The sequence below is a fragment of the Chrysemys picta genome, chromosome 8 (genome assembly GCF_011386835.1).
Source record: "Chrysemys picta bellii isolate R12L10 chromosome 8, ASM1138683v2, whole genome shotgun sequence".
In the NCBI taxonomy this organism is placed as follows: Eukaryota; Metazoa; Chordata; order Testudines; family Emydidae; genus Chrysemys; species Chrysemys picta.
In genome coordinates this window covers 33731953-33754740 of record NC_088798.1, presented here as the reverse complement: position 1 = coordinate 33754740, position 22788 = coordinate 33731953, and the positions used below count along the sequence as shown (strand labels likewise).

Here is a 22788-nt window from a genome sequence, read left to right as displayed (position 1 = left end):
AAGTCATTGGCTCTTCGTGCCTGACATTTTGCATCATTTAACTTTCTTGCTTTTACCTCTTGGGAGTCTTGATATTGCATGAATGCCTCTGCGTTTAGCGGAGTTTTAAATATGATTAGATTATGCCTTTCTTTCATGGTATAACCATGGGTCAAGTACTTTACATTCCTGTTCATATTCAGAATATTTCAGATAGAGCACTACTATCTAGTGTAAATGACTAAACAAAAAATGGTTCACAGCAAAATACCCAGTCTCTTCTAGACGAGTTTTAAATTCTTAGTCTGGCTTTGAGTACCTCCTTACATTGACTGCTAAGATGGAATGCTATAGATTGATACAGAAGGTAATCATTGCAGTGACTTGCAAACATAAATTGTATTCATTTGTATGAAAAGTCAGTCCTGAAAGATTACAGTTTGTATGGAAAATGGGTAGAATTTGACATTCATTCTTGGATCTTAATTTGTCACTCTTACCTCTCCTCTGTTTTTGTTTTTCTTTTCCCTTATATTCCTGTCTAAATTTTTCCTTTTTGTAGGAAAGTGCTTCCTTGGCAGATAGATTGATACAGGTATAGTCCTTAAGTATTTTACCTTATACCTCCCCTCCCACCCTCAAAATGGAAAACACTGTATTTAATGCATGGATAGTTCTATGCATTTATTTTGAAATGTAACCCTACCTACTTAATTTGGACATAAAATATTTAGCTAATTCTTCATTAGAATTTTGTTTATTTTTAGCATCTAAAAATAGACCAATCTGACATCTGCACGTTGTAATATTTTTCTAACATGAATTTTGTAATCGATGGATTCTGTGGCATTGTATTAACACTTACCCTTAAACTGAACGCTGAAAACTCTTAGCAAACCGGTGCATGTATAACAGAGTAACATTGCATGAAATGAATTTTATTGAATGCAAGTACACAACTGAACTTGCTAAAAGATGGTAAGCTTTAATTTCACAAATTAGAGCAGTACTAAACTGCTACATTTTACTAAATTGTTATCAATTGTAACTAAGTTCTATGCTGTTTGTGAGATTTAATATCGCAAAGTAAATGGCTAAGCATCACAAAGACAGTCTGTCTTGGATCTGTCCTCAACTGCTTTAAAAAGAAAATTATGTCCTAAGGGACAAGTGACAAGGGCCCAGGAGGCTGAGGAAAACTACCTCATAAAACGGGAGCTAGCCACCATCAAACAGCAGAGTGATGAGGCCATTACTAAACTGGAGCAAGCTGAGAATACCATCAGGGAGCTCCAGCAGCAACAATGGGTAAGGAGCCTGGTAGCACTTCATCTCATCTGTCTCATTCACTTGTTTATTTCTACTGGTCATGGCACGATCTCTGTGCTGTCCTTGTAAATATTTTGTTTATCATACTATCTGCACTCATGAAATTATACAAAATCCAACTTGTAAGAATGATAGACCATTTAATAGCGTGGTTTGACTTTATTGATAGATTAAATTCTTTACATATATCCTACATACATCAGATAGACAAGTTATTTTTCCTTCAATATTTTTCTGTAGGTCTTCAAATATTAAGTCCAGGAATTGCAAATTGATTCGTAAAACCTTTGCCTAGCCTCTTGTTATAATTTAACCTGGAATGAATTTAATTTTTCTACCTACTTAGACATTTTGTTGTTTCCTGAGATTAGCTTTCTGTAAACCAGTTAGTAAGATTTCATCTGTAGGCTTCTAGTGACATGCTAAGACTTTATGCTGTACCAAAAAAGCCCTTTTTACTAAAGGAGAACATTAACTATGCTGCTACAGCATATTTTGGTTTATATTTAGAAATAAAGTAGGTGTGTAAACTGTAGCTAGCTTGTGTAGAATATGGAAGTTTCGCTAAGTGGTCATTGCTACAAAATGGATTCAAAGTGTCATTTTGCTCTAAGCCGCTGTCAGAGCATTTGCTATTTTTTCCTGAAAGATATAGATGTGCCTCCTCAGTCTAAACTTGCATTTAAGAAAAGCGGTTATGTACTGGCATATAAACTCCCATATCACTTTAGACCGTGCATGACAAAGTACCTGTCCAGAGCTCTAGATACTTCTGGCACATGCCTAAAACATAGTTGTACAAACAGGTATTACCAACAAGAAAACTATCAAATTAAAATAGAACTGTAGCCCTCCCTACCAGTACCAGCCTTAACTGCACAATTCCTTCCCCAAAGCTCAGGAAATATTTGCACCTGCAATCTGGGAAGCTGGAAAATGTTTTTCATTCGACAAAGATAAATCTGTATGCCCAAAATACAACTGGAATACAAATTTGTAGAAATTGAAGCATTTTGTGCATATGCATCTCTATTTGTAATGCCCAAATATTGCATTTCAGAGTAGTTGTAACAAGAAAATGTAGTCTGACTGACTAGATCATAACTGCGAAGAGAGCTCTGACTAATTGGCGTGTAACAAATTACTGTTTGCTTAATTGTGGCAAGTTTCCCATTAAAAAAGAATAAGAAGTGGATTGTGGGAATGGTGGAGATGTTCTTGTGGCTGTTTTTTGACTTAAAGCATTCAAGTAAGTACATTTCATCTGAAATGAAACTTTTTATACCCACAGCCACTTAAGGTTTCAAAAATATATTCTCGTGTGCCAACAAAAAATAAGAGTTTGTATCTAAATGTATTTCTGGACATACAGTAGCATCTCCATAGTTAGTGTTACATTTAAATTTGCAATTAAAGTAGGACTAAAATCTATCTTTAACAATTTACTTTGTTAAATTTGAGGGCTAAATTCACTCATTGTGTATGGAGCAAGTGAATTTAATTATTTATTCAGTTATTTTACTAGTCAGGCTGGCACTTTAAAAACGAGCCCTTTCTAAAATGATGTTAAAGGGCCTCCTTGGCATGTCTGCTTTCTGGTGTACTAGGCATAAGGATGAGGGAGTCCTCTGTACTTAATATGCTTGAAGAACACCCCCACCTTTGCCCCCCTGGACAGTCTTTGTCCACAGCTCTCTTAAATACCAACTCTGGCATCACTGCTTTCACCCCCTTGAGTCTCAGCACACTGGGCAGTAGCACTGTGAGGAGCCACATATGTAGGATTAGCAGCTGTGTAGGTGGAGGATGGGGTGGATATTGCAGGGATGGTGAGGCCTGCTGGGGATGAGGGGAGGCATTTGCCCTGTAATCACTGTGCATGTACTAAATTGCCCTAAATGTCACACCCACAACCTTGATTCCAGCCATATGCTTTCAGTTGTACAAATAATGCATGAGACTGGAAGTGCATGAGAGATCAGTATTCTCTGTAGATACAATCTGTGGTTGGAGTTAAAGTTGTGCATTTGTGTGATATAAAGGAATTTGGTGTGCATTGTCATTGGCTATATGTTGGAAGTGCAAAGGAGTTGATTGTGGAGGTGAGGAGTCGGTGCGTTTTGTTAATGGGATGCTTAGATGCTAAGGCTGCCTGAGCTGGTGCCTTCTTGGATTTTTAATGACTGTGTGTTGCCGGGGTTTACATAGTAAACTTTTTTTAACATGAGGAATAGATACAGTGGCTGCAAAAACTTTGAATGTATGCACAGCACCACCTAGTGGAAGTTAATAACAATTAAAATCTGAAGTTCAAAAGAAATTTATAATTAACAACTTTGACAGGAAAATTGAGGCATCTCATTATTTTGATGCTGTTGCTTACTATTGTGGGCCCACTCTTGGGGGTATTAGAACATCTTGATATCAATATAGTCTTATAACTTCCTTTGTTTATTGTCCTTCATCCTGAAGGATTCAAAAATTATTTTACTGGTGATGCATTAACAGCCATCTCTGAGTGGCATTACATACTAAGTAGTATTTGCATGGTATAACTTGCATAAATTTCAAAAGTGCAGTCCACGCCAGAAATACTTTAGAGTCGAAGTCCCTCGTCCTGCAGTTCACTGTGTATGGGCGCATATCTGCATCTGTATGCCATGAATTGCAGGATTGAGGCCTAAATTTGATAGATACTGAACATTAAGATAACAAATGGAAAGTATTCATGCAGCAGTCTCTTTTAGACAGCAGCAGTAATGGACTTTAGGAGGGAAAGCAAACTTCTCTAGATGAAACTTCGGAAGCAGATTTAGGTAGGACGACTATTACCCAAGTTGCAATTATGCTCGCCAGGCTGATGTGAAAAGTGCAATTACTCATGTTCAAATACTAATCAGATTTGATTCTAACTGTTGAGATCTGAGATTTCAAGCTCGCACGAAATGACTAAAGGCCCTATTTTAAGATTACCTGTGTAAAATATTTTGTCTTAAATATCTTCTACACAACTGCTCTGCAAGACTACAAATGCACATAAAATTGTGCGTGTTACCCAAGTGTGCCTGTTGACACCAGAACCCTGACTTGTATGCAGCCTTGAGATTTTTCTTCTTAAACCTGTAGTCTAAATATTTGTAAGGAATTTGACGGTAAAAATAAATGACTCTATTGCAAATTGCCAAAGCTTCTTTTTGAGGCAGTTTTTGTGGACTTTTGTTTGTCTGTGGAAGGAGTGGAAAACTTCTTAAAGCTTTCTTCAGACAATAATTATGGGACGGACATGAAACTACTACTGATGACTTTGTATGCTGACAAAATCTTGCTCATTACACACGCACATCACATCTGACCATATTTTATATATAGGCTAACAAGATCCTTTTTCTTTGTATAGCTGATTATATTAAGGTAGCAGTCTGGCATGAAAATTTGACTGAGATATAATTTCTGTTCCAGATCCTAAACTGCATGTCCAAATATAAGGCAACTGTGTAAATTAACCGCCTAAAAGTTTTATTAGATTGCCAAGTGGGGAAGGGGAGCAAATGCATTGTAAAGGCAGCCATATTCTGAAATAAAAAGGTTGTAGGTAGCATTTGTGCCAAATAGAACATAATTTTACAAACAAACAAAAAACTTTGGTACAGCTGTTGTCTTGAAGACATCTGAAGATGATTAACAATTTTTATATTTTCATGGGCTCTCATCAATATATTTCAAAGAAGAAATTTTTTTAGTAACTTGTCAGTTTTCTGAAAACATTGGGTAACCTAAAGATTAAGAGACCATTTAGCACAAATTTACTACAGTTTAGCAGGGAGTATGGAGGAAATTGTGTTCAAAATTCAGCAAAATTTGAAAGTTAGTAGTTTATTCTAAAAAATGTGATAATTTTTAAAGGGAGTTGGTGAGGTGAGTCAAACTTTCATTGTAACAAATCTCCAGTAAATTGACTCTCCCATGAGGCAACTTCAGATTTTTTTTAATTTTTTTTAATTTTTATTTATTTATTTATTTATTTATTTTTGGAAAACCAAATATATGAATGCTACAATATTTAATTTGTTTGGATTTGTAAAAGCTGGGGATCACTCTAACAATCTCTCAAAACTGTTATACACAGCTCTAACTTGAACCTTATGGGGAAGCAAAGGATCTTTTTAATATTTCTTAAATTTTCTTTTGAGTTTGCAAGTTTGTCATGCATTTTATAGTCTAATTCAATTGAACACAAACCTCAATTTCCCCCCTAAATCACATAACTTAGAACTAAATCTAATTTTGATTTGAATAAATTAAAAATTTTAAGGGCCTGTGCAGCCGGGTTAAAAATGGTTTCAAATATCTTCGAGAACCTCATGATGGCTAGCTTTCAAACTTAGTAGACATTTAAAGGAGTAAATGTCCTATTTGAATAGTGACGCTTCCTGGAAGGGGACTAATGCACATGTATTCAATTATGTTTATAATGCTGTAGAGTGCAGCTTTTTTCAGGAACACCTGCCAAAATGTGTGATATTGAAAAGCATAGTGTTGACCAAGGAAATACAAATTCATTCACTAAAGCATTTTAATACTGTGTATGTGCATAGCAGCAAACTTTTTAGCTTGATTGTTAAAGAATCATAAAACAAAATGTAACTTACCCAAGGAGAATCTGAAACTAAGTAGTTTGGAAAAGATACTGCCTGATTCTATAAGCAAAACTGAGTGTGCAGCTGCTGGCCACAGGCAACTCTATGTGAGCAGCCCTGGATTTCACTGAGCCAATAATCTTAATGTCTTCACTGTAGATCGCTGCAAAAGCATTTCCTGGGGAATGTGGCCATGTGTGACAATCCGGCAGCTGCCAAAGACATTTCATAGTGGCTGAAATTCAGTTCCTGAGTTTTTAACATAGAGTAATATATCCATTTGTGAAGCTAAATGAGGAAAATACTAGATTTGCCTCCATGGGTGCTGGAACAATTTGTATGGTTCATTGGTTCTCAACACCCCCACTACACTGAGTATACCCTGTATATGATGGAAACACTTTGAAGCCCGGGGGTGCGGCAGCACCCACACCATCCCTAGTTCCAGCACTTATGTTTGTCCCCATGTATTTTGGAGCTGTACCTATGGTAGAGGTAAACTTTTAGTATACATATGCATCTGTGTAACATCTTCCCAAGGATTAAGAGTGTTCCATTGGACTGGGACTTGGAGATCTGGGTTCAGTTTCTCACTCTGCCACATGCTTCCTGTGTATCCTGGGGCAAGTTACTGGCATCTAAAAACAAAGTTGCTCTCACTTCGCGAAATTTTCAATGTAAAATCACACCTTTAAGTAGACTCTTAATTGTTTATTATCTAAAATGATGCTGATTCTGGTAATTCATTATGTAGAACGGAAAATCTAATCTCTTCTAATAATCTCATGATTATCTGATGAGCAAAAAGCTGTAACTCTGCACGCTGCAAAAATCTGCTCCTGGTTATTCTGACTGTGCTGGGCAATCAACATAAAGTTAAGGACTTGCAAACAGACTTGAAATAAAATAAAGAATTGAAATACAAAATTGCATTCAGTTACTGTTGTGATATCACAACAATAAGGAACAAAATACTGGTCAGAAAACGTATACAAATTAGAGTAGTTCCCACATGTCATGGACCATTTTGGTGCAATGGACTACATGAAAGCCAACCGAAACTTGTCAAATTAGAAATAAAGTAGCTTACTTTCAATAAGTGCCTCGTCAAACTTCTATTTTTTTAAAAAAATCATGTCCTTGAAGCAGGAATTACTGTTTTTAAGTAAAAAGCGACAAGTTTTTTTAAGTAGCTTTTCAAGTCTCCACTTTCCCATTAAAAAATGAGTTATTGTAAATTAACCTTGGTTTAAAAGTAAAATGAGGATTTCAACCTAAAGGAACAATGCCATGATTTCTTGTTTGCATGTCCTATCTTAAACAGACCTTGGAACAAGAAATATATAAATTTTTAAGTAAGCTCACTATGGGGCTTAATTATGTAAATTTGGAAAAGTGATGTGAATTCAAGTAGTGTGGTCATAAAGGAAAACTGATAATCACACCAAAGTACTTGTGATGGTCCCTAAATGTTACAGTGCATATTTGTTCTGTCACAGTTATTTAGGGCCAAAACTTGCTTGCAATAAATGAGTAGTCACACTGAAACAATGGGACTGCTTGCATGAGTAAACTGAGTAGGATTTGGTCGTTGAGGTTTGTATACAACCCCTCCCTATAGGGGTTGTAGGCATATAACTTGTACTATGCTACCATAAGTTTTCCTCTAGGGTAATTGTAGGCACTGAATTTAAAGGCCATGATACAATCACAAATGTAATTGATACATAAAAAAATAAACCTAACAATGGCTAACCATCACCATGGCCCCTTTTCTTGTATGTTATATATGCTCACCTTGTACTGCTTGTCTGTCTTTATAGCTTGTGTCCTCAAGACAAGGGTTGTCTTCCTATTTCTGTACAGTGTCTAGTCCAAGTGTAAAGTGCTACCATAATATAAGTTATGTTTCAGTAGCTTTGCAAAGTCTGTTATTTAATTCAGAAACTAAATTGTTCAAGAAAAACATAGACAAAAGGGAAGTATTTTTGTTTGTATATATTACAACTAATGTTCTGATTTGATGATTGAGTAAAACAGATATACAACCTCTTAATTCCAGGTGTTATAGTTAATACTATATGATAGAAACTATATTCAACTGTTGCCCCTCAAATTGGACTTTCATAGCACTTATGCATCTAAAAACTCTAGAGACCACTGCTTTCTTGGAGACTTTAAACAATCATCTTTTCCAAATGGCAGAACCATAAACTTCATGGAGAAATTCTCAGGTTGGGGGATATTGCCTATCAAGCAGTTTCTGCAGAGGACTATTTAATTGTTAATCTTCCTGGCTTTGTGGTGGCGGCAAAGTCCTCTGTTGCACTGCTAAAGCAGTCTTGAAAGAAATGCGTTTTTTATAATGTGGCTGTCGCAAGAAGTGAAATATGACTGCACTGAAGTAACATCCTGCTTGGGTACAAGTTCTCAGTCAAGCCTCCCTGCTGGAAGTGGCTGCTTTATCCACTTTACAAAAATATTCTAGTTCAGAAGCGGGATAGAAGGATGACATTTTGTTACTGGAGTTGTGGGTGGTTTTTTTGTTTTGTTTTTTAAATATGGCGGGCAAGTCAGTTGAAGGGAGCAGCGGGAGAGGGATTCTTCAGGAGTCCCAGGATATCACAATTCTAGTTGTATCACCAAAGTAAGCAGCAACAGAGTCCTGTGGCACCTTTAAGACTAACAGATGCCACAGGACTCTCTGTTGCTTTTTACAGATCCAGACTAACACGGCTACATCTCTGATACTTAAAGTAAGCAATGATTTATGAACTAAGATCTGTGGTAATCTTTCAGGGGTACTGAAAGGTTGCTGAAAATTTCTGACTAATGGGCTGACTGTAACTAGGATTGGAGAAGGGTCTCTGACTAATAGGCAGACTGTAACTAGGACAGCTGTGCCAAACTAGTCTTTACACAAACTCTTGTTTTTGCACATTACAAAATCACTGTGCTAGACTTAACCCCTTATTCACATTGGTGATCAGTTACTGTAACAAATATTCCTGTTGACTTCATTGGGACTAAATATGTGAGTAACCCAATGGAATTAAGGGGCTCACAATGTGGTCCTGTATGTTTGGGTGTGTTTAGGTTGTTTCTGGTTGAGAGGCACAGCACTAGGATATCTGAGTCTGGATGGAAGCGTATTAGAAGAGCTGTGGACAGAAATATGTACTGCACCTATCTGCACTGTCAAGCATACTGCTGTTAGTCTTCAGCTTTCAGGAGCACACTTTATTTGTAGATTTAAGTGTGTGAAAACTTTTATACACTACTATTCTCATTTGATAATGTATATTTGCAAAATTTATAGCATAAATGCAGTTCCCGCTACAGTGAAGACTTTGTGCTACAGCTGGAAAAAGAGTTGGTCCAAGCCAGACTAAGTGAAGCGGAATCCCATTGTGCTCTGAAGGAGATGCAAGATAAGGTTCTAGAGATGGAAAAGGTAAATCAAAACCAGGATCCTCAGTATAAAGTAGCACTGTAAATAACCACACAAGTCCCCATAGTTTAGCTGCATGATTGTACTCCAAAATCTATCCTGTTCGGTTTCTAGCTCATGGTTGCAAAAAACTTTCAAAAATCTGAGATGAATGTAACCAAAAGCAAAGATGTATGCTTGAGCCTTCCGAGATCTTGGTGCAATACTCAGGTGTGAACAGTTCCCTTTCCTTTCATTTTCATGTGATCACTTTGAAGTCGTCTGGTTCGTATAAATATTTTGTTTCATTATTGATTGTTTTGTCAAGCCTCAAGATAGTGTCCATCCAATGCTTGGACTACTGGTAGATATTGATGCAGGGCATAGCTAGCTGCTGACAAAGGTATCTGTAATGAGAAATTCAAGCTCTCCTCCTTTTCAAATTTTCAAGTGCTTGTTTGGCAGGAAAAATTCCTGGGTTACTTAGAGGAAAAAGATGCCCCCTCAACTGTCTTAGTTTTGGTTTTGACATCCATCTCCCTCCTTTTTCATGCGTATTGAAAGTTACAATTGTCCTCTAACAATCAACTGTCAAAATATCCAGCTTCCTTTGCAGAACAAAAATCTGCAGCACATCAAAAATTGGCAGAATAAGATGGAAGAATCCCAAATTATATAACTGATATGATGTACTGGTTGGGGGACTAGGCAGTCCCACGGATACAGGATTGTAGTATGGCTGTCTGCCTCTCAAAGGGTCTGTTGAAGCAGGGAACAGCAAGCCCTTGCAGAAGTTGGGAACAAACCAACCAGCAGATAATGACTGACTGATTCCCAGTGGGAAGATATAAGTGAGGATACAGCTCTGTAAGGGTGGGGGAACAGGAGAGACAGACATTTCCCTGACCAGCAGCAGAAGATTGTAACAGGTTGGGTAGGCCCAATGGTCCCCCTGAGGCTAAGGGGAGGGCATGACCTCTTGAGCTTCTGGGGTGTAAAGGACCATGCAGTATCAGGCTAGGTCAGGACTATCCCTTTTTGTTACTTTTCTATATAGCTTGCATTTGTGTGGCAGGAGAATAAAAGCCTGCATAGAAGGCTAAAACAGAGGTGGCTGTGGCTGACTGTTTTGTCCCCAAGCTGGTGGACAGACCCACCAGATTACAGGACTTTAATCAAAATTTATATTTTAGGCAAAGTAAGACCTGGAGTACAGTGTTTTTAAAAGTAAAATCTTGACTCAACAGATAAATCAAATTATCTGGAAGGCTTGGCCTGTGTGTGGTGGGGTAAGATGTATTGGCCTGTGTGTGGTGGGGTAAGATGCATAAAACATTAATGTGTTCAAATAAGAATTCATGGTCTGAGGGTCCTACCCCAAAATTCAGATGAGCATTTACCTATATTTAATCCTCTTCAGACATGGACATGATATTTTCTTTAAATTAAAAATTCAGTGTACATCTGAAAAAAGGAGTTATAACCATAACTGATAAAACCCAGTTTTAGGAAATAACTTCATAAAGTTACAGCATCTCTGGACTGGAGCATGTACACTTGGATGAGAGAACATAAAGTAACCAAAAGTTGCTTTGACTACTGCAGTCTACTATCTTTAGACCATATAGGCTGGGAAAAAATTCATTTTCCCGAGGTTTACACTGGGTGCACTAATAGTTCAGGAGCCTAGCAGGATATACTGTAGCTATTCACACTTGTAAATAGCTACAGCACTTAGTCTGAGACCTGTTGAAGCTGTTAAAGTGGATGTTTACTATCTGTTAATTCTGATGGTACTACTGAATCCTATGTTAGCCAAATCATCATGATCCCCAAATATACCAAAGGTACAAAAAACAACTGGTGTTTGTTAAACACTATAAAAAAAAAGGTGAGGAGGAGGAACAACATAATTAAACTTTGAGTATTTGACAGCAGTTGAAGTCCTTCACACATTTGCAATGTAATGAGCAGAGATGCTCCTGTTCAGGTGGATTTCTTTTTTAAATTTCCCTGCCACTTTTTGGTTATTGTTTTAATTTGTTTCAGTAATTCCACGTTAGTATTTTTAAACGTTTTCCAAGCTGTTCTTGTTACCAGCTACTCTTCTTTCTGGTTAGTTTTCCCCAGACGTATTCCTTTCCCCCCTGTCCTGTAAGGTTCTGCTTCTGTCCCTGTTATTTCATCTGTTTCCTTGCCCAGCTGCCATTCTGAATCTTCATTGACCCTTCTTTTTTCAACATCACTTTCTTCTGTCTTTTTCAAAGATGAACAAACTTTCCAAAAATTAGTCTTGAGATCTCATTCATTAATAAGATTGTGTAGGCTCAAATGGCAAAAATCACCGTAATGGTATAACATCTATTCCTCCTTCACTTTACCTAGCAAAAATAGAGTTCAAAACCTTCAGATTTGTTTTCCATGCTTTTTTGTTGGCATTATTAATACCAAAGACAGTGTAAGGAATCCTGCTCCCTGCCCTGCTTTTTAGTGATGCCATCAACTCCAGCATGAGAAATCTAGAGGCCAGGAGGTCTGAAATCTTGGTATGTAATTTTAGTAATACTTACCTTTTAAGTATTGCATTAAATTTTATTTGTCTAACTTAAATCCGTACTTTTTCCTATCTACAGTCTCAGATTTAGCTTTAAAGCTTTTCATTTCATCTTAAGGTGCATCAGGAATTGTGATCACTCCATGTGATCTTGGAACAAAACTTCCTAAATGCACACTTCTTCAATTAAATGTTTAAGAGGGTGTTCTTTGCTGCAGAGGAACAGTTCTTTACCTGATGAGAATAATGTTGCCAGACTCCAAGAAGAACTGATTGCAGTGAAGTTGAGAGAAGCAGAAGCTTTGATGGGCCTAAAAGAACTTAGACAGCAAGTCAAGGATCTGGAGGAACACTGGCAGGTATGGATATAAACCTCTTGATAAACTTAAATATTTTTGAATAAAGCAGGACAACTGAATATGTAAGTCTGAGAAATGGGTAAAGGAGATTGGTGACTGGAGCTGTACATAAATGGCATATTAAATGAGGGAGCTACAATACGTTTTTTACTTTAAAAATGTAAAATTGATCCAAGTTGTAGATGAGGGCTTTCTACCGCATGCCACAAATTTCACTTTATACTTGTATACCTCCCACCAGAACAAGTGTTTTAAAGATCCTATTTCAGTGAATGCAAGTAGAGGTTGGAACTTAGCAAAATCTTGCTATTCAGGTGTTTGAGTATTTCAAACTTCTCTTGTTTAAGAATATATTTTCAGTTTCATGATTGCCCGCAATGGAAAATTCCTGTCCCCATGCCACCATCTCTTAGTTCTTGTAACTATGTAACCTTGTGGCTGTTTGTAGTTCTTTTGATGAATTGTAATACTATATTAGTCTTCTGTTTGATTCTTCAAAATTGTTGTGGTGGATTGGGAAGTACTTCATTCTTCAGCAGATGAGGTAATAGTATTTTAGGAGAGTCCATAGATATAGATAAAAACCCATTATAAATTATTTTAGCGTCATCTAGCTCGCACTGCTGGAAGATGGAAAGATCCATCCAGAAAGAACACTGTGAATGAACTGCAAGATGAATTGATGACAATCCGATTGAGAGAAGCAGAAAGTCAGGCAGATCTAAAAGAGATGAAACAAAGAATGATGGAGATGGAAACACAGGTACATTATTGAAAACTAGTACTGAGATGGCAGACAGTTAAGTATTATTGTGATCCAAACTGAATGCTGGCACCTAGGGATGCCGAGGGATAGCCTTTACCAAAGACAGTAGCATAATGAGACAGTACAACACTTTTATGCTTTTCATGCTGTTATACTGGTTAAGAATGAGACTCCAGTTTGATTCCCTTCCACTTTTCAAGACTTACAATATATGAAGTTCACCTTTCTAAACTTCCCACCTTGCTGTTAAGCAATGAACTCACCATGCTGGGTCAATATGTATGAATCTCAGTTGTTTTACAGTCCTAGTTTAGTACAACAACAAGTGTATTTTTAAATCAGTGGTTAAATTTAACAGGCCCTTATCTGACAAAAAATACTATCTGCTCCTTTCCTTCCCCTTGGGAGTTGCCTATGTGGCTTTGCCTGATGGTGACCTTCTTTCATAACCCATGAATCTGGCTCCTGAATTGGCCAGAGGATCCTTGCAGATCAGCTGTGTGCTGCCAGTACTTAAGAAGGAGTTTGTACCAACATTTTGCCCCTTTAGCTGTGATAAATTCCATGTGGCTGGGGTGTTTGTGAAGAGAGAAGAGTAACTTGTTTACCTATTTAAATTCCTTATAACCAAGGAATAAGGGAGCATCACTTGGCAAAAAGAACTGTATTATGTGCACTTCACCGAACACTTATTTGTTCCTGAAATTTTTGTTGACACTATAGCATAGTATTGAACTTCTGTTACTTGAAAGGAGGTGAGGAGTGAAGGCTTTGCAATAGGCTTTTGGGGAATCCTCTCATGGAAAAAGTCTCAAACATAACTGACACCTGGAGAAACCAGATACATTTTACATTCTGAATGCATCTCAGCCCTACCACTACCATTCCCTGCTGTCCCAGGAACAGGAGATGGGACACATGGTGGTGTGGTGTAAAGAACTGACTATGCACCCAGCATTTGGCCCAGAGTCACCAGTTAGAACTTGTTACATGCCACTGATGGAGTAAAAAGCTTCATAAAATCTCAGACAAGTTAATAAAACCATTTCATTAGGGTTACTAACTTGGCATTGTAAAAATTACTTTTTCAGTTAATCCATTCTTTAATTCAATCAGCAGGGGGCATAATTATCCTGTTTTATCATATGCCATGTACTAACAATCACAAATAACCTCACTTCAGTGTTTTTCCTGAGTGCTTCTATATAGACGTTCAAATGGAAGATAACAGCATACAATAATTTGGTTAATATATCATTTTGTATAAACATATAGAGTCTGTTTATATATATAAGGCAAAAATATAACTTTGCCTTTCAGTGTCTAACATACTTTAGTTTAATGTTCTATATACACTAGACCAGGTGTTCTCTGAACAAATTTTTTGGTGGCCTCAGAGTGCGGCCACCAACCCTCACTGGTGGCCACACTGACCCTTTTTCCTAAAATACTTAATTAACTTTAGGAAAAATAATTAAATATGCACAGTTACACAACCAAATCATTGTAATTATATTTGTAGGGTTTTTTGGTAGACTCAATCATAAAAATAATGATGCTTCCCCCTTTGGGAGTGATATTTGTATATTTGTTAATATCACAGCACACTTAGTAGGTAAGTGGGAGGCTATGAAAAGTGACTTGCATGTTTGTTAAAAATCACATATCACTTTTCAGTTAGATAGTAAGTCTGCTGTGAAAAGTGATACTTGCATGTTTGTTAATATCACTTTTCTCAGCAAGCCTCAGGACCCATTAAGCTCTGGATGGGGGGGCGGCAGGGGGTAGGGGCCAGAGGCGATGGTGGGATGGATGCGGGGCCGAGGAGCCAGTGGGGGCCCGGGGCAATGGTGTGGGGGCGGAAGGGAATGGATGAGGTTATGGGAGGCAGCGAGGGTGATTGGGATGGGTAAGTTCAACTGTCACGTGGCCGGAGCCATGGCCTGGTGTCTGCTGCCATGCAGCCAGGGCTGGGGATCAGTGCCTGTGGCCAGAGCCCAGAGCTGGGGACAAGAACTGCATGGCCGGAGCCAGGGATTGGAGCCTGCTGCCACGTAGCCCGAGCTGTAGGTCAGCGCCTGGCAACCAGTGCCTGCCACCGCATGGCCAGAGCTGGAGCCAGAGCCCAGGACTGCGTGGCTGGAGCCAGGAGTCAGCACCCGCTGCTGCGTGACTGGAGCCAGCACTCGCTGCTGCACAGCCAGGACCGGGGTCGGCACCCGGGGCCAGCTCCCGCCACTGCATGGCCGGAGCTTGGGAACAGAGCTACGGGTTGGTGCCTGCTGCTGTGCAGCTGGAGCTTGGGACTGGAGCTGGGGGCCAATGCCTGCTGCCACACAGCTGGACCCAGAGGCTGGAGGTGAAGTCCCTCAGCTGGAGGCCAGGGCCACGTGGCCAGAGCTGGCTGGGTGGGGTGGGGTCAGTACGTACTGCCCCGCGCTCTCAGCCCAGGGCTGTACGACCAGGCTCCTGAAGTCCTGTTGCTGGAGCCTGACACCGAAACCCTCCCCCCCGCCAAGGTTGGGTCAAGAACTCACCTTGCTCCTGCAGCATTTGTGCCCCATCGCTCCCCAGAGGCGGTGCAGGGTGCTGTGCATCCAGGAGCAACAAGGAAAGAGTGGGAGGGACTGATGCTCTTTTTCACCTCCCCGCCCTCCCCCCCCCCCCCCCCAATCACTGCCCAGGAGGCTGTTGTGGCCACATGAAAACCTCCTGGTGGCCGCATTTGAGAAACGTTGCACTAGACTGCCCGGTACCTGAGTATACTTTGTCCAGATGTAGCTGCATCATTTTCATTCAAAATAAACATTAAGATGAGCAATTTTTAATTGCAACAAATCTTGGAATGCTTTTTGCTCAATAAAACAACCTTTTGATTTACTGAATTTGTAAATGAAACCGACTTGTAAATCCTGTTTATAAAAAGTCTACTGGGAGAAATGTTAGTGCTTTCCTTGTCTAGTTAGGCAGGTGTGATAAGACCTCTTCTGACACACTTCTTTTTTATAAATGCAGAACCACATCAACAGTAACCATTTACGGAGGGCAGAGCAAGAGGTCACCAATCTACAAGGAAAGGCGCAATATCTTTCTGCGCAGAACAAAGGGCTTCTTGCTCAGCTGAGTGAAGCAAAACGTAAACAAGCAGAGACTGAGTGCAAGGTAACCAGCATCGTGAGCACACAATTTAATGTACACAGTATATATTCACATTCTTCTGTCTTACTTGCTACAATCAGATCCATATTTTCAACATTGTATAGATGACAAAGCTCACAAAAGCAAACCTTTACATCTTCTAGTGAATTAGTAACATCTTGGATTTACCACCCACCAAAAGGAGGGTTGACAACCTTCTCTAATTTGTGGTCCTGTGAAGGTTAACTTTTCTGATAAGAACTGCACTTTAAAGTAAGTGACTATGTATAAAAGGCACAGACTTGCACAGCAGACTCTGAACATGGCTTACTCAGACATATCTGATTGCATTCATGACAAAAGTTTGTAGTACCTTAATTCTGGTTAGCAGAATCAATATAGCTGTGTGAAGGGTCACAAAGGTAGAATTAGGGACATGTCCCCAGAGTAGGGTATGTGTGACAGTACCCACTGTCCAGTGGCAGCCTGTCTTTCTGTAGTGTCTACAATTGGTCAATCTGTTTCCAAGAAGGCTGGGTAGAACAGACCTCTTCATTGTGGTCAATGCACAAGAATGAAAGAATCTGGCTTGACTTTTTGAAATCCCAGGTTCAGTTTGCACTTTTTAGTTTAAAAAAATCTGTTTTCTTTCTGAACTGTGCAAATTTGGTATGGCAATTAGACACCATAAACATGGAGTCTTGTGAGGATCTTTTAGTAACTTCCTTATAAAACCATACTTCAAAGTTATTATTGCCCCTCACCTAAAAGTGAGACTATTTAAACCAAAAGTTGTTCCAGCTCAAGTGTGTGAAAAGTTTTTACGTGTCAGAAGCTGAAAACAAGTTAAATACATGTCTTGAATTAATTTTCAGTACACATGGGTGGTAGGATTCCTTTAATAAAGTAAATTTAAAATATTCAATATAGTTAACATCCTATGTGTGCCCGTTTTTCATATAACCCAAAAGACTAGCATGAGCAGCACATCAATAATCAAACTAACATCTTAAACCTTCAGCTGTACATTGTTGTGTTCATATACTGCATCAGCTTCCAAATGTGTCCATGAACATATGAGTTTTGCCTTAGCAAAAGTAAATGGGTTATATTTACACTTGAGTTCCAGATGTTTCCAGATTCATTCATAAGGGCAAAGTTGAAAAAAATATTTCAAGAAAAAATTTCTCAAATGACGCTCACTTATTCAAAATGTATGTTTATAATAAGAAATAACATGCACCCAAGTGTATGTAAGACTGTAATTCCATCAAAGGGTTCTGATGACAGCATAAACCAAGAGTGAAGCTTGAGTGGTTTTATCAGTCACTAGATCCCAGTGATGAAATTACATCCTTATTAATATGTATAGTTTACTTACAATATCACACAAACCTGTAAATACGGAAATTTGTGCATGTTTCAAAGTGTTCTCTTCAGGGTAATACAGTTTAATTGACTAGATTTTTGTACACTAAACTATGCTGACCTAACTTTAATCACCCTAAACTATGAAGTGTAGTGTGTATTCAGCACTTCTGTCTCCTAATTAACTTCATTTTGCTAGTGAAGGGTTTTTTTTATTTAGTTTCATTTGATTTTAATTTAAGGTGCTTACCATTTCTTAGATATACTGTAGTCCTTCTCTCCTAGGACATTCAACATCTCTTTAGAAAGGATTTTCATTTTTCCTGCTGTTTACATTGTACCGCTGCTAGCCTCCTTTGTTTCTGATGCGACCTAAAATTAAGTGTACAGGTAATTGGGTATTGGAATTTGACAAGCCAATGAAAGTTGTTTTTTTAGGGATCTGCCCACTGAATATTAAATGCGGGATCTCATTCTAACTAGAATCAGCACTTCATTCTACATAAGAGTTGGTTTCTAATGCTGAATCAGTTATTGCTTTCCATATGTTGATTTCCTTACTAGATGTTCACAACAGTTTTATATATTGGTGGCATTTCTTAGTGTATAAGTAATGACATTTCCCCACTCATAAATTCTTGTTTCAGAGGGTTTGATACACTAATCACATCAAATCTTTATTAAATATTTCAAAGAAGTGGGGTATCCTCATCCTTTTCATAAAGTAAAAGAGCACTTTGAATATCCTCTAATCCAGAATCTGGATTAAGTTTGTACCCATCCTCATCTGGATAATTGGCATGGAAAACCTTGCTCTAAAATGGGTTGAGAAAAGCGGCTAGTGGATGCTCAATGCAAGCAGGGACTATGTGTTTGTCAAGTATAATTCTTGTGGCAAGTGAATGAGGTGGAAACACTGACTTTGATCCTGGCTAGACCCTGAATTTTGGTTCATAATCATTAGTCCCTGAGAGGTGTATGAGGCTTGCATCACAACATGCTTCACAAATGCACATTTGTGATGGTCTGAGATCTGTCAAGATAATGTTAATATGAAGTTAATCTCAGTTTGGTGCAAATAAATTGATTCTATTTGGTATTCTGGCGCATTATTTGAACCGTGACCTTGAATGTAAGCTTGGAACTGGCCCCATAGCTGATTGTTTGTACAGAATCCTGCATAGTAGCATTCATATAATGTGTGGTTTTTTGTTTTTGTTTTTTTATTTGCAAATTGTATTAATAGATCATTGTGATTTAGGAGAGTCCTACTTAAGCAAGTTAATTTAATTTTCCCTCCTCTTTACCCTTTCCTAAAATCCTTTCCTCCTTTATCCTATCACTGATATAATCTGTCGTGCCTGCTGTCCTCCTGTTGTCCCCACACCCACTCCTCCCTGACTTGCCTGTTGCTTCTTCCCCTTAATAAAAGTATGCTCTGGTCTCTCCATCTTCAAGAAGCAGTCCCTTTATTCCACCAGCCTTTCCAACTACTTCCTCTCCCTTCCTTTAATCTCTAAACTCAAAGGCACTATTTGCCACTGTTGCTTACAGTTCCTCTTTTCTAGCTCCACTTGGCCCCTCCATTCCACTGAAACTAATCTCACCAGGATCTCTAATGACTCCTTTCATGGCCAGAATTTCTGGCTCTCTACCTGATCCTCCTTCACTTGCTTATAAAACTGGTTACTTGCTCTTTCTTGACATTTTGTCCTTCCTTGGGTATTTGTGTCCTCTCCTGGCTCTTCTACCCTCTGATCATTCTTTCATTGTATCTCAGTGAATCCTCCTATTTTGCAAGCAGTCACACAGGCTCTTCCCTTGACCAACTTCTCCTTTTACATCTTTTTTGGCTTCTTGCATGACTTCAGCTACCATGTGTATGCTGATTGGAAAAGATAACTCTCAAACCTCTCTTAATCAGCTCCTTCCAACCTACCCTACATCTCAGCCTGTCTTTCTGACGTTATCTTGGATGTGTCACTACAATTTAAACACATGGGCAAAACTGAACTCCGTATCTTTACTTTCCAAACCTCTCCCCCTTATCCTTTTTGTTACTGTTGACAATACCATCATCTTTCCTACTGCCCATAAACCTAGATGTTTATATTTGACTCCTTCTGCCTTGTCCCACATATCCAGATTTTTCGATAACACTTTTGAGTGTGCCTACCCTCTTAATTGATACAGGTAAACCTCTTGTTCAGTTCTTCATCTCCGATCTTACTACAGTGACTTCTGTGACCTCCCTGGCAACCACATCATCCATCCCCAGGCTATTCACAACACAGCTGCTAAGATCTTCCCCGTCTTTTATTCTAAACGCATCTCGCACACCACCTTGAGTGCCTCCATTTGCTCCCCCTCTTCCACAGCATTTAGTTAAGCTTCTAGTACAGTCCTTAAGACCATTCACAATTCTGTCCCTCTTGTCTCCTGCTCTACCAACAATGCCCTCCTTGATTGCCCCTGTGTTTGCATCTCCAACTCTTCTTGCTTTTTTCACACAGCCTTATGCTTGGAATGCCCTTCCTGATCTGATCTTTAAGGGCAAATATTGCCTTCTTGCATTCCTCCAAGACCCACTGTTTCCATGATACTTACAAAAAGTTAATCAACTAATAATGCATAGGTTGAAGGGAAGTTGAGTGTAGTTATCTTTTAAAATGTGCATCGTGTGCTGTTTATATAATCTTGATTGTATCCCTGTTCTTCACACCGTGTATGTTTGTTTTAGACAGCAAGCTAAAGCCTGGGTGGTTGCTACCACAATACAAGCACTTATTTAAAGCAGCATTTTGTAGTCGAAAACCTTTTAGAACCGGGTTTATAATAGCACTTTGCTTATTACATTTTCTGGTATGTTTTCTGTTCACTTGTAAAACTTAATGCACACAGAGAAGGTGAAACTTTTGCAAGACCCCCAAGCAATATATTTTTTCATATTAGCATTACCTTTTGTGGAGAGATCTCAGATTTGCCTCTCCCACCCATTTTCCCCTCCAGTAACAACCTAATGCATCCTCAAAGCCTCAATCTTCATTCTTCCAGGTGAGCACTGAATGGGTCTCCTATGTACATAAACTGTTCTTTAATTTCCCTAGGGACAGGCATGTATGGTGACTCTTCTTTTTTTTTTTTTTTTTTCTTTCAGCCAAGTAAAGAGATCTTAACATTATAATATCTGCATGGGTAACTAGAAAAACTCCATGTCTGTATACAAACTAAATCTGGGAGTTTCCTTACTAGCACAACTGTCATCAATACAACCTCTTTGGAATAAAATGGGAGGTTTTCCATTGTAGTTTCAGGGCCACTAGTTTCTATAGCTTTAAATATTTTCATTTTAAATCAACTAAAAGTATAGATGGGGCCTGATAGACATGGTTCAAGCAGAAATGCTTTGTACATCTGAGCAGAAATGCTTTGAACCAAAGAAAATATGTCAATGTAAGGAACTAGAAGGTATAAGAACGGTTGTAGTGTTTGGGAATGATAGGTATGATTAACATTGCTATGGCCATTACTGAAAACTAAGGGGTTTTTTGGAGGACATGTGGGGAGGGCCCTGTGCCTGGGGGGAAAGAACAATAGAAGCTACATGAAGTCCTCAAGGAGTCTGTTAATTCTCTTACCGGAAATGGTGACATAGATCTTCATTCCCCAAATGTAAGTTAATTTGACAATAGATGCTTTGAAATTGGTTGGAGTCCTACCTAAATGATTTTCATATTTGGGTGACATCAGCCCAACCCTCTTGAAAGCTAGAAAATTTAACATACTATGGATGTTCAGAAATGTAGTGTCAAATAGTCCAGTGGGCAACCATTCACTAATAGTCCAAACCTTATAGGGTTGATCTCTTCCTTCATATTCCTCCATCTAGTGTTTTAAGAGCTACCTAATTAGACCTCCCTTCCATGTAATTCACGAAGTTGAATGCTCCTGGATATAAATTCTTAAACTGTGTGTACACCTCTCTGGGATCATATCCTCTCATCTAAAACTTATTGCATCAGAAACATGTAATATTAGGACTAATTAAGAGAATTGTACATCTGAGCAAATGTAAAGACTTTCAAGTATATACAAAGTCATGCAGTCAGGATAATTTTTCTTGAAAAACCTTGACACCCCTCTTCTCCCTCCCCTTTTCCCCCCCTCCCCCCAAATCTTAGACTCCTGACCTAATGGCCAGTCTCCTGGCAGGGGGGAAATAGCCCCTTTGTAGTGTTGTTTCCTTGTTGGATTATATTGCTTTGCAGTTAATTCCTTGAATTTCTCCAAGAATGCAGCTTCTGACTAAGAGGCTGCTCAATGAAAGAAGCTAGGGCTTTTTATTGGCACACTTCCCACTGCTGAAGTGGAAGATGCTGCATCTTCTGGTTCTGAGAAGTTAGCTGGTCCATTGTTCATTCCTCAATTATTTGTCATGAAACTGTAAAATCACCTGCTATGTATGATCAGTGTATTAGTCTCATTTTGAATAAGTTGATCATATGTCTCACCTTAACTGAAAGCAGATAGTTATGAACTGAACCTCAGATACATCGACTTACCATGTACACTTGAAACTTTATCAAGAATTTGAAGTGTCAGTGTGTTCCTCTTGTATCTGATCAACAATTCAAGGACCTTATGATGAGTCAGCTTGAATTGTTAGTAATCAGCACAGTCAGATTAAAAGGAATCCAGTTACTAGTACTGTTAGGGCTAAACTCTGCTTTAAGGTAAAGTAACCCAGCAGCCCTGCATGGATGGAATTCGGCCCTCAGTCTGAATTAGATATGAGGTCTGGTCCGTAGCATTAGGCTGGTTTGATGCTACTGTTTTTATCACTCTGAAAAATATAGGTAACTAATGCAGTAGAACAGATCCACAGTTATGATGAAAGTCAGAATTTAGAAAAAACATTTTACAATATAAAAAATAAGAGGAAGTACAAAGACTAAAAAAAGAGCAATCTTCTAGTAACTACGGTAAATCTGAAATTAATTGAATTGATGGCTATAGAAGTGATAGTCAAGTAACAAAAGGAAAAATCAAGTCCACAACATGCTCTAATAGTGCAGTGATGGGAAACAACTGATGTTCTTTGTTTACAAGATCCAAATAAAAGGCCAACTTGAAAATTACTGTAATGACTGTTCCGGAATAAAAAAAGTACAGTTCAGAATATAAATGGGTCTGATTTTGACACTACCTTTACATCAGAAAGGCCCAAT

At 38.6% G+C, this 22788-nt stretch overlaps 1 protein-coding gene across 15 annotated transcripts in view; it reads left to right on the top strand.

Moving 5' to 3' along the window:
- Positions 1–22788, top strand: part of EVI5 (ecotropic viral integration site 5) — a 128689-nt gene that overhangs the window by 49203 nt on the left and 56698 nt on the right. For 10 of the 15 annotated variants that reach the window (XM_065555545.1, XM_065555547.1, XM_065555546.1 and 7 more), the window contains 6 exons: positions 542–574; positions 1144–1287; positions 9265–9399; positions 12148–12288; positions 12893–13051; positions 16070–16216. In XM_065555545.1, the coding sequence (XP_065411617.1) occupies positions 542–574; positions 1144–1287; positions 9265–9399; positions 12148–12288; positions 12893–13051; positions 16070–16216 (759 nt within the window). The remainder of the gene's footprint in view (positions 1–541; positions 575–1143; positions 1288–9264; positions 9400–12147; positions 12289–12892; positions 13052–16069; positions 16217–22788) is intronic. The other 5 variants (XM_065555553.1, XM_065555549.1, XM_024105905.3 and 2 more) reach the window with 2 other exon arrangements.